The 12,774-nt window shown below is 32.1% G+C and overlaps 3 protein-coding genes across 10 annotated transcripts in view; 1 reads left to right on the top strand and 2 right to left on the bottom strand.

Moving 5' to 3' along the window:
• Positions 1 to 11,242, bottom strand: part of LOC108732611 (glycoprotein-N-acetylgalactosamine 3-beta-galactosyltransferase 1-like) — an 18,979-nt gene extending 7,737 nt beyond the window's left edge. For 2 of the 7 annotated variants that reach the window (XM_025976106.1, XM_025976107.1), the window contains exon 1: positions 9,668 to 10,079. In XM_025976106.1, the coding sequence (XP_025831891.1) occupies positions 9,668 to 9,696 (29 nt within the window). In that variant the 5' untranslated portion in view covers positions 9,697 to 10,079. The other 5 variants (XM_025976110.1, XM_018463504.2, XM_018463505.1 and 2 more) reach the window with 5 other exon arrangements.
• Positions 696 to 4,731, top strand: LOC108732610. 2 transcript variants are annotated; one of them, XM_025976105.1, is made up of 10 exons: positions 696 to 968; positions 1,288 to 1,429; positions 1,485 to 1,754; positions 1,809 to 2,024; positions 2,111 to 2,365; positions 2,591 to 3,198; positions 3,290 to 3,545; positions 3,741 to 4,018; positions 4,173 to 4,443; positions 4,501 to 4,731. In XM_025976105.1, the coding sequence occupies exons 1-10, from the start codon at positions 934 to 936 to the stop codon at positions 4,651 to 4,653; spliced, it is 2,484 nt and encodes an 827-aa protein (XP_025831890.1). In that variant the 5' UTR covers positions 696 to 933; the 3' UTR covers positions 4,654 to 4,731. The 2 variants fall into 2 exon arrangements, with proteins under 2 accessions (XP_025831890.1, XP_018319002.1); XM_018463500.2 differs by lacking the exon at positions 696 to 968 and adding an exon at positions 1,101 to 1,235.
• LOC108732563 (E3 ubiquitin-protein ligase RBBP6) overlaps positions 5,638 to 12,774 on the bottom strand; it is a 21,068-nt gene continuing 13,931 nt past the window's right edge. The window contains exon 15 of the mRNA XM_025976104.1: positions 5,638 to 8,751. Coding sequence (XP_025831889.1) covers positions 6,222 to 8,751 — 2,530 coding nt within the window. The 3' untranslated portion in view covers positions 5,638 to 6,221. The remainder of the gene's footprint in view (positions 8,752 to 12,774) is intronic.

Genomic DNA, 12,774 nt, shown 5'->3' on the forward strand with positions numbered 1-12,774 from the left:
TCATATTATGTGATGATTCCAGTTGTTTACCATTACAAAACAAAAACAACTGCCTTATCACAGTAATAGTAAAACTAAAATATTTACCGTTTCCAATTTCTGAAAACACTCATTCCGATCTATTTGTTGAAGGAAGTTGAATTCCGGTCTATTTATTTTACACTTTACGTTAAAACCAACATTATTGTTTATTATATCAACACTATATTTTTAGACCATCACTGCACCGATTATTTTTAAAAAGTAAAAAGACTTGCATTGTATTTTTATCACACCTTGCAAGAAAGAGGGCACATAAACCCCTACAGTAGTATGATAAATGTGAGATTGATGATCATACAATAATAAATGTAGAATTAACCTTTTTTTTTAACTTATATTACTTAATAATAATTGGAACTTAAACTTTACTATTGAATTAAAATTTATTTGCATAAAAAATCATGCTGTACCATTATTCAGCTTGCTTTAAATGGGTTATGTTATAAATAAACAATAAAATTACTATAGATACTAGTACACAATTAAAAAATATCATAGACTGTTTTTTTCACGTTGAACTGTGGATGTGGCTAAGGTGCCCAGCGTCGCTGTACTATCTAGATTTAGATCTTATTATACCTTTTATAACAACACGTTCTTGTTTTGAAATTGTATCAGTTTTATCTAATACAATGGAAAGGTGTTGTTACAAGTCACTTTTTTGTTGTGCTTATAAATTTATTTTTTATTTGTCAAGTGTCTAAGTATGCAATCAAGTTTGTCAGTTAATCGTTCTAATCAACGTCATTCCTTTTTATATTGAAGAATTGTGAAAATTTTTAGTGAAAATACAATTTTCAAAAGAGAAAAACAAAATACGAAGAAAACCTTTCATAATTTGCCAAACACACGGACATTTAATAAACAGAAACGTATTTTAGATAAGAAACAATGTCTTCATATTCTATAGTAAGACGTCACAAATGGTAAGATATCTTTCAAAAATATTCGTTAAAATTTCCAAAAAGATACAAGGGAGTCAATTTTTTAACTAAAACTAATTAATACAAGTAGCGTTTTACGGTAACTATTGCGCAGAAACTACCTAATTACGGGGACTACTTTTTCTCTATGTTGTCAAACATTATTTACCAGTGTTTACAATGAAATTTGAATTATTCTAACAATCCTAACGGTTGAGTGAATGAGGTTAATTTTAGTGTTTTTGTATGAGGTTTTCTTTATTAACTAAGGTATTAAATCATTTTAAATATTTAATAAAATATTTATTTCGTATTTTTCAAGCAAAATGGAAAAATCAAGTTCAATAGAAGTAAATCCAAATGATACAAAATACTACAATATGAAGCAGTTCATTAATTTGGTTTCTGAATATATTCAAACAAAAGCTGAAGATACAGCCAATGTAATAAACAGGACTATGCAGGTAAATTGATTAATTATGGGGACGCTTTGAACGAAATTAATTTGATTTCCTTTAGCTGCTGAGTGTTTCAGTTGATTTAAGTATATTTGATCCTCATACTAGCATTGCATCCGAATTTTACGTGAGTCTTTACGAATTATTATCAAACGTAGAACCGCGTTCTCCACTAGCATGGTGTTCTGTGAATGTTTTAAGTTTAGCATGCAAAAATCCTGCTTCCAGACATGCTCTAATTCATACCTATCAATTTTTACCACTACTATCAAGATTAGTTGGTGATCATCTTACAACCGAAAAGAAAATTAGACTTTTGGCACTAATGCAAGTAAGTGTACATGCTTATTAATTAATATATTTTAGTGTATAGGTATTATTTTAGGAATTAACATGTGGAATAAAAATATCCTGGCAAATTCCACATCTATCACATCTTATGGCCACATTGACAAAATGGGTTGAAGGACAAGATGAAGAAATCATCACTTTGTCGCTTGGAATTTTAGTTAATTTGTGTTATAAAAACCTTCCTGCTATTTACACACTTTCAAGGTGTGTAGATATAAAGAAATTTGTGAGAATGTGTGTTCCACTACAGGTAAACAAATGCCTCATTATTTAGGTGTAATTACACTTTATGAATTTAATTTGTTAAAGTATATATATACTTTCTGATTTTAACAGGGCGTAAAAATAGAAGTACATGTGTGCAAGCTTTTAATCATTTTGGAATATATGAATGGACAAGTGCCAAAAGCAGCTTTTTTGAAGTTAATGGAAGTCACATTTAAATCTCTAACGGAAGCATATAAAGCCCGAGATCCGATTCTTTTAAGGCACGTTGTCGAATTTTTCTTAGACGTTTCACAACAGGGGAATCACATGGACGTAATTTTATCATATGAAAATTTCGCGATTGAAACTGAAAAATTAATGATTGTAAGTATGTTACAGTCTTAATTTCAGGAGGCGCGTATATAAGGGTAGGAGGGGCTCGTTAGGTTTATAAAGAACATTGGAATTTGTCTAACAAATACATTGAAAGTATGAGTCTATATGGCTCCTCCCAGAAGGTTAAGATTGGCTGTATATGCGCGTCTTCAACTTTGATCAAAAGTTCTAAGTTTTTCATATATGTTGTAAAAATTTATTTTCTCTTTTTAGACTATCGAAGGTAACTTAACAAACGACGACCATCCCAGTGAAAACATAGTTCAACAGGAGCCCGAGTGTATGGCGCTTCTCCTCGAGTTTTTTCACGCAGTTATCGAAATGAAAATACCCAAAATCGAATTGCTTCATTCTCGGATGGTCGCTCTCGCCCTTAAATGGCTTCAGGTCGAAGCTGTTTGTTCGCAGGCTCTTGCAGTTTTACGAACAGTCGCCGTAAATTCGGCTTATGACAGCACGATTTCAGAGCAGCTTATGGTCGGTCTGCCCATATTCACGTTCGTGTTAAACGTCAGCGAAGATGATTTCTCCGCCAGTATAGAACGTAATAAACGTTTAAACGCTTTGATGCAACTGCTAAAGGTTTTGGTGCTTTGCCCTAATTCTCAGAGTCGGATCGTGAATGCAATTGAAAATGAATATTTAGAAAAGATATTTTTGCCACTGCTTGGGCTTAAATCGCCTAGGGAAAGAGCTACTGACGCCAGTACCATGTCGCCCGAAGCCATCGGTCTTTATGTTAATGCTGTAGCTTTAATTGTTGAACTGGCTAAAATTAATCCAGCTTGTGTAGATATGCGGGATGAATTATTAAAGCACAGGTGAGCAAATCAAAAATAGTATATGCTGCTACGTTGCAAATTCAGTTTGCTAATTTGTAAGAATATTCTTTATTTTTCGTATTTATTTTAGACAAATCCATATGGTCCTGGCTCAAGCCCTATACAATGGATGCAAAGACACAAAAGCCACAGTTTTAGAATTAACTTCGAATAAATGCATTTCACCTGAGTCTATAGCGAATGCAATGACTGAAATGCAGTCATTGATTGGAACCGATGATCACAGAACTGTTCCTGGGAATGGTTTCAACGACAGCACTTGGTGCTTCCCCGTCATGTCTGTTTCACAGCTTGAAAGACTTGACGAAGTTATTAATAAATTAAATGTAAGTGCAAATACTTTTTGGAAATGATGAGGATTTTGGAGTTTATGGCAACGATAGTAGTATAAATTCGAAATATAAATTCAATTTATAAAAAATCAAAATTAGTACGACAAAATGTTCTGCTTTAAATAAAGTTTCATTGGGACTTTTTATTATATAAATTATAATATTTTTAAATTGGTCTTTTGCTTTCAGACAGCCGTGTCACAAAATAACATGATAAACGTATCGACTTCGGACGTTATGGAACTATTTGAGTACAAATTGGCGTCTATGCGACACGTCGAAAGGGCGTCAATCGTAAGTATGGAAGCAGCGTCTCAGAGAAGTACCCATTTACAACACAGAGCTGCGCAACTAACCGCCGAGTTAAATAGGTTGCACCAGCTGCTTTTTCACGTGCAACAGTGTCACGAAGAAGTCACGAAAGCTAGGGATGAGATCCAAAAAAGCAATTCCGACTTAAGTAATAGGTGAGCCAGATTAATTAATTGCAAGGAATTAAGTTACATATTTAAAAAATTGTAAACTCAATATAGTACAATAATTTTTTAGAAAATATTTAATGATAAATTTTACTTCAAAATACTGTTCAGTGGCTCTAGTGCAAACTTTTTTCTTTTGTAGATTAGAAGCAGAAAAGGGGCGGTGCAAAGTAGCGTCAAGCCAACTAGCAGCAAAAGAGAGATTATTAGCAGAGAAAACTACAGAGTTGGAAGACGCTTTAAGACGTCTTCATTCCGCAGAGGAAGGAAGAACTGTCGCCGAAGAACAGATAACGGATTTAAGGAGAGTAATAGCCAAATTAGAAGAGAATCTTGTAAGAAAAGAGAAATTGGTGGAGAAAAAAGAGGAACTTACTCAACGATTAACAATCACGTATGATAGTTTAAAAATGGTGAGTTATATTATACAGTTTTAATTCTTTAAATAATGAAAATATTTCGTTTTTTAGCAAGCGTCGCAGTTAGAGAAGCGTCTGCAACTTGCAGAAGCAGAACTGGCGGAGAAAGCATCTGAACTTTCCGAGAAAACGAAAGAATTAACAAATTGTAGGCAATTAATAGATACGATAACGAAATTAACACATTCCCAGTCGAAGAAATGAAGAGTTGTGATATACATATATATTTGCTATTTTTATCATAGGAATTTTATAATAAACCTGTATACATCAAGACTGCAATTCAGGCGTTTCATTTCAAATTATAATAAATCGATTATTTTATCGACCAGCAAAGTGATTTAAAATTTGGTTTCTTACTAGTATTTGAAATTTATTCACTTATAAACGATTTCAAAAGTTATTTTAGAAAATGTCTTGTTTCAAGGAAGTACGGGTATTATATTACTTTACATCTTTACGTCTTTTTTTTAGGAAATACAAATATTTCGCTCTTAAAGTCAACTTTAAGAATTTTCTTTGTTTTTATAATGTTTTGGTTTAAAAAGCAAGTCTAGTGATCTTTAATTCTTTTTAACCTTCAGCTACATTTCATGCTTTACAATGCTTGAAGGCTCATTGAATACAAAATTTGTTGTTCCTCAAAAGTGTCAAACAGGTTTTATATTCCAGTGATCACATAGCGAGATTGTATAGTTTGAGGGGTTTGAACTCTAGAGAATTAAATATGTGTAAAATTTCAATTAAAGTTGTCTTAAAATTTAGAAACATTTAAGTCTCTATATTCATTAAAATATAGACTTAAGAGACTTGGACTGTGGAGTTTTATTATACAAAATACTACAACAGCTATCAACACTTTTAATGAGCAACAAGTTCTCTATAATTAAAGATACTTTCTAATAGGAAAAACTTTAAAAATAGAAAAGTTTTAAAATTTAAGATAATTTCTTTTGATGTGTGAACGAAAATTTACAATGGGAATGAAAAAAGAAATGTGCTTGTTCGAAACAAGCCATCCTAACGAAAAAATGCACTTAGAAATTAATTATCCTTAAAGGCAGCGTTAGATGTCTACTATCACGGATAACTTTTCCTACTTTACCTTGTAAGTATTTCACCTCGTCTAGTTTGTATTAACGTAAATGGATGCAAAAATTTAATGTTAAAACTCACCATTTGTTGTCCTATTCATCCCAAAATATTTAGTATTTCTCTTTGTATGTAAACAAGTTCTTGGGCACGTTTTCTGGGACCTATTACAACACACGTTGTCCACCAGAGCGTCTGTGTTAGACTGAATTTGTCTATGAAGATCCATTCTTAATAACCTTGGGATAAACAAATGAGAAACGCTTTTTTGCTGATGAATATCGGTCTTATCTGTTTATGTGGATGATTTGTTACTTTTTCGAAATAAGTATCCAAACTATAACGAGGGGAAAAAGATACAATGATTAGCAAAATGTTGTTTGTAATATGTTATAAATATTGAAACGAAATGGGCTGTTAATAAATATGATACCTTTCCATAGTGTACTAGTGTGAGGCAGAGGTCCAGAATAAGTCTTCTCTACCACGTAGGAAAAATCACGATCTTAAGCGTTATGTATCTGGTTTTTTATTTTTAATTACGGTACCTATGTACACCATTATGTATTACAATTACTAAATGCTTTTTAAGCACTAGCTGAATATTACTTTTACAAAAAGAAAAACATAGATGTTCATTATTAAAGTCCATCAAAAAAATAATTTATTAAATCACAAACTCATTTCTTTGATTTTTTTTTCTTTTTCTGTTTTTTCTTGTGCTTCTTTTTCTTTCGATCTTTCTCATCTGCACTAGATTCGGATTCACTTTCAGAACTTGAACTGGAACTGCTTTCTTTCTTTGTTTTCTTTTTTTTTCGTTTTTTGTGCTTCTTCCGCTTTTTTTCTTCTTCGGAACTTGAACTAGACGAACTGTCGGAACTTGAATCTCTTCGTTTATCCAGTTTCCTTTTTTTGGACGCTAAAGAATCTGGTGTCTTGGAATTGCTTCGTTTTTTCGTTTCTTCTTTCGGCTTTTCTTCTTTTTCAGACTCAGTCTCCAAGTCATAATCGGGTTCGAAGTGTGCTTCGTCTATCATTGACTTACGCCGTTCTGCTGACGTTTTTGTAGTTTCTTTAATCTCTTCTTTCTTCTCTTTTTCGCCAGTATTAACGTTATCTTTGCTATCTTCTTCTTTGTGGTGTTTCTTGGACTTTTCACGTTTTTTCTCTTTTTTCTTATCCTTTTTCTTTTTTTCAGTAGTCTTCTTATCGCTAGTCGAGCTAGAGCTTGAAGACTCTCTCTTATGTTTGGATTTTGCGCGCTCGTGTGATATCTTTTTAGATGGGGTTCTGGAATCTTTTCTGTCTCGTCTTACGTGGCCGCTCCTGTCTCTACTGATGTCTCTGTCTCTTTTGGACGATCTTTCGGTTCTGTGATAGTTACGGTCTCTCCTAGGATCCTTCCTATCATATCTACTACTTCTTTGGTGTTCTCTACTGCTTTCTCCTCTTCTACGCCTTTCATCCAATTGTACTCTACGCTCTCCATGTCCTAGATTTCTATCGGCATAGTTTGCACGTCTGCTGAATGGTGACAAACTTCTGGATCTGTTACGTTCTACTTGGATAATGTTATCCAAATCGTCTACTTTAACTCCAAGGCGTTCTTTAACTGACAGTCGAGGTTTGCTTGTAATAACAGGTTTCGTTTCTGTAGATGGTGGATGAATATCCGATTCGTAATTTACTGGGATGGTAACTTGTATGTTACGACCATCGGTGTCTTTATACTCTTCCACTTTTCTTTCTTTACCGTCCCTTTCTCCTGAATAGAGTTTTGCTCTGTCTAAACTTATCTTTTTAATCTCGATAGGTCGAATGGCATTAATGGCTTTAGCAAAAATAGCGTTTTCGGCCCTTTTAAGGACCTCATTGGTTACTTTGGCCGACTTATCCGATTTTTCTGCCTTAGTATCAATATTTGAGGATTCGCTAAAGATTACGACGGAGTCTTCTTCCACTTCCCATTTTGATTTTTCAGGAATCGGAGCTAGGACTTCGTTTTTCAGTTCGAGATCCGGTTTCAGATCAGATTCATTCGTGTGAATTTCTAGTATGTCTCTTTCCGAGTCGTCTAAATCTTTAGGTTCTTCGATGAATATTTCTTTTTGTTCAATCGATGGAATTATTACTTCTTCTTTTTCTGGTGAAACTATTTTAGGCTTAATGGGCGACTGTTGTTCATCATCGTCATTTTTAGCGAGTTTTCCGTATGTTTGTATGACAGTGTTGTCTACGTCTTCACTCAGTAAATCTCCGTACAAGTCACTTTTCATTTTCTCTTCCTTAATTTCCGACGTTTCTTTCGACTTTTGCTTTCCAGATTCATTGGAAACAGTTGTTTCTGGAGATTCCTCTCTATTTTCGACAAGTTCGGTTTCAGGTAAAACTTTTTCATCAATTTCCTTACTACGCTGTGGTTCTTTATCTTTAGGCTCAGGGTAATCTTCTTTCGATACCTTCTCCTGTTCTGAATCGTGTTCTTCCATTTTTCTCGTCTTTTCTTTATCATGCTCTTTTCTTTCTTTTTTATCCTTACGTTTTTTCTTTTCTGATTCTTTCTTTTCCTTTCTCTTCTTTTTGTCTCTACTCTTCTTATCGTCTGAGGTGTCTCTCCTTCGGCTTTTATCTTTTTCGTGAGTGCTACGTTTCTCTCTGCCCTCGGAAGATTCATCCCACTTTCTACGCTTATATTTTTCTGGAGAACGAGGTTTTGAAGATTTACTGTTACTGTCGTGTGACTTTTCTGGGGTACGACTGTGCCTACTTCTCCTAACACCCCTTACTTCCGAATACTCTTCATCTTTAACTTTTTCGTCTTTCAGTTTTTCTTCTTTAATTTTTTCTTCCCGCTCTTTTACTTTTTCGTCTCTTTCTTTAGTTCTCTCGTCCCTTTCTTTTACCCTCTCATCTCTATAATTTCCCCTGTCGTCTCTTTTCCTTTCATCTCTAACTTTTTCTTCTCTTACACGATCATAATTGTCATACTTTTCTACAGGACGATCAGTCTCATAGGGAGTACTATATCGTTCTTCATACTTAGGGGTGCTTTCTAAGCCGGGTATAGGGGGTTGTTCGACTCCTGGGGGTGCGATATCGTCGTATTGTCTTATGTGAGGTAAGTGGGAAGAGGGCGGTTGTTGTGTTGGTGGCGGCTGCATAAGGGGTGGTAGGTGGTGTGGAGGATTGTCATCGCGACTATGGTATCTGAAAAAGAAGAACAAAAAAACGTGAAGTAGTTTATGGTGTCATTTATTAGATCAGAACGTTTTGTTTTTTAAGTAAAATACAACAACATTATTGAAATCCTTAATTTTCATGAGGAAATTTTCTTAACTGTCGAACCGTTGATTTCTTGTTCGCATTCTTGCTGCTACATAGATAACGTTGTTGCAGGAACTAAAACTAACTTTAAAAAATTAAGAGAACAGACTAGTAGACAATCTAAAGTTATTTAGTTTTTTTACTTATACTCTTTCCTCGGGCGTTCTTTCGGACACCTTATAATTACGAAGTTCACTCCCGTAACTTCTTCTATAAGTTAACACTTTCATCACAGTTTCGTGTGTTGTGTTTTACGTACCTAAAAAATTTATAAGGTATGTATCATCAAAGAAAACACTCTGTATATTTTAATGAAGATTATCGTATTTATCCCTTATTGGTTTTTATTAAAAAAGTACGCGACTCAACATTATCAGAACCAATTAAAATCAATTTAGAAAATGATGAAANATTGAAAATAAGAGTCTAAATAGTATTTCATTTGAAGACTTCATTATTTTGTAAAATTTTCTGCAAACTTATGTTATTGGTCATCCTGTATATCTTTTACACAAATTAAGATATTTTTAAATATATTACCCATTTACCTTTTTTAATAATTTTCATCAAAAGTCGTGTTTGCATGTAAATAGTCCGATTTCTCCAATAACTGCATTGATTTTACTAATTAAAACAAGTCACTCTATAACGCCCTGTATATGTGTACAATAGGCGCCTCAAATTAGATTTCCTAAAGTTTAAATTTATCGGTCAACGGCTCTCCCTAAGGTTTGATTACAATACTCAAAGCAAATTAAAATTGCAAATATCTATAAATATGTATGTACTATGTTTGTACCTTTTTACTCTGGTATGCATCACCTTCATTCTAAAATGCACTTATTAGGTAGGAACTTTTACAAGTCCAATGTGTGATTTAATTTATACTCCCGACCACAAAAAAAAATGTTATTTTGTTATCAGTGACATGTATTGGCTTATGTTATGGTTTTTACAAGGCAAAGCCTATGCAAAACAGCGTTTTACTGAATAACTATAAAAAAAAACGGCAAAGTTATTACTTATCCACGACTAATAAAGCAATATACCTTCGTATCACGAATTCACGATAAATTATATACAGGGTGAATGTGAATATTCTTGTTCATACGATACAATCAATTGCTTATAATACAATTTAAATCAATAAAACAATGCTGTACCTGCAGTTTCAATTTTTAACCATTTAATTCCGTTTAGGTGATGTTATTACTAGTTATTAGTATAATGCAATCAATTACTTACTCATAAACCCAATTTAAATCAATAAGACAACTGGCTGTACAGCTACGATCAATCTAATCAATGAATTCTATTTATAATTGTATCTTTTTGTTAAGGCACATAATTTGTCAACAACACTTAATTATGTACGAGTTTCAAGATTTATTTACTAATTATCTCATTGGAAGTTTCTGTACATTTAACAAAAACTCTAATAAATATAATGTGCAATATGATTACTGATTAGTGATTAACCCTGTGCTGATTAGCTGATTTTATTTATACATAAATGTTTTTAGTAGAGTGAATCAAATTCTTCCTGCCGATAGGTCATTGAGGACACATCTTTATCTTTACAAAAATGTAATTTGCGCGTTGCAATAAAAATTCAAGAAAATTCGACGAATTATAATTCACAATCAAAAAATGAATTTAAATACTGACTGTAATTTGGTACCCTCCATAATAAAATAAAAGTACCTAAGTTGGTTATTTTTAGGCATTCGTCAAAGACAATAAATATTAATACAACATATATTAATAAATGCGATGTGATGTACTTATTATACATTAATTATTTAGATAAATACCTCTTCAGACTCACTGAAAAAATCATTTCAAAAAAGTTGTTAAGAACACTTTTAAATCGACTTCAAAAAATGATTAACTGTGGCAAAAAACTTATTAGTGTAGGTACATTTTCTTGTTACATTACATTCCGCTTTAAAATTAAGGAAACAAAAGAGTGGCGTAATGTTTATTGATAAGAGTCAACCTCGCACTGTTCTTTACTGCTGGTTTTTCAAATTTTCATAGGTCCAGTTAACGTTAAATTATTATCGCCTACACAAAATAAAAAAGAGAAAAACAAATTAGTAGTTAACTAACGATTTTAGCCTTGCAATGTGATTATTTTTCTGGGGAACAATTTTTAACAAGACATCAATTTTGGCAACAAATTCAATTTTTTTACGGCCTTGATAAAACAATTTGTTACATTTTCAGATTTCAATTTACCTATTATACACACTTTAATTAAGTTGACTGTTTAGGTATTTTATATGGAATTTTAAACGCACCATAATACAAGACAATTGTTTTTTACGTTCAGTACGGCTTACACACATATTAACAAGTAAAATATAAATCGGATTTATAGCTGTGATAGACAACGAATAAACATGAAACTTTTATCTCATATTATGTGATGATTCCAGTTGTTTACCATTACAAAACAAAAACAACTGCCTTATCACAGTAATAGTAAAACTAAAATATTTACCGTTTCCAATTTCTGAAAACACTCATTCCGATCTATTTGTTGAAGGAAGTTGAATTCCGGTCTATTTATTTTACACTTTACGTTAAAACCAACATTATTGTTTATTATATCAACACTATATTTTTAGACCATCACTGCACCGATTATTTTTAAAAAGTAAAAAGACTTGCATTGTATTTTTATCACACCTTGCAAGAAAGAGGGCACATAAACCCCTACAGTAGTATGATAAATGTGAGATTGATGATCATACAATAATAAATGTAGAATTAACCTTTTTTTTTAACTTATATTACTTAATAATAATTGGAACTTAAACTTTACTATTGAATTAAAATTTATTTGCATAAAAAATCATGCTGTACCATTATTCAGCTTGCTTTAAATGGGTTATGTTATAAATAAACAATAAAATTACTATAGATACTAGTACACAATTAAAAAATATCATAGACTATTTTTTTCACGTTGAACTGTGGATGTGGCTAAGGTGCCCAGCGTCGCTGTACTATCTAGATTTAGATCTTATTATACCTTTTATAACAACACGTTCTTGTTTTGAAATTGTATCAGTTTTATCTAATACAATGGAAAGGTGTTGTTACAAGTCACTTTTTTGTTGTGCTTATAAATTTATTTTTTATTTGTCAAGTGTCTAAGTATGCAATCAAGTTTGTCAGTTAATCGTTCTAATCAACGTCATTCCTTTTTATATTGAAGAATTGTGAAAATTTTTAGTGAAAATACAATTTTCAAAAGAGAAAAACAAAATACGAAGAAAACCTTTCATAATTTGCCAAACACACGGACATTTAATAAACAGAAACGTATTTTAGATAAGAAACAATGTCTTCATATTCTATAGTAAGACGTCACAAATGGTAAGATATCTTTCAAAAATATTCGTTAAAATTTCCAAAAAGATACAAGGGAGTCAATTTTTTAACTAAAACTAATTAATACAAGTAGCGTTTTACGGTAACTATTGCGCAGAAACTACCTAATTACGGGGACTACTTTTTCTCTATGTTGTCAAACATTATTTACCAGTGTTTACAATGAAATTTGAATTATTCTAACAATCCTAACGGTTGAGTGAATGAGGTTAATTTTAGTGTTTTTGTATGAGGTTTTCTTTATTAACTAAGGTATTAAATCATTTTAAATATTTAATAAAATATTTATTTCGTATTTTTCAAGCAAAATGGAAAAATCAAGTTCAATAGAAGTAAATCCAAATGATACAAAATACTACAATATGAAGCAGTTCATTAATTTGGTTTCTGAATATATTCAAACAAAAGCTGAAGATACAGCCAATGTAATAAACAGGACTATGCAGGTAAATTGATTAATTATGGGGACGCTTTGAACGAAATTAATTTAGGTGATAAGAGTTT

Source organism: Agrilus planipennis, unplaced genomic scaffold (assembly GCF_000699045.2).
Source record: "Agrilus planipennis isolate EAB-ADULT unplaced genomic scaffold, Apla_2.0 scaffold71, whole genome shotgun sequence".
NCBI classification, from domain to species: Eukaryota; Metazoa; Arthropoda; class Insecta; order Coleoptera; family Buprestidae; genus Agrilus; species Agrilus planipennis.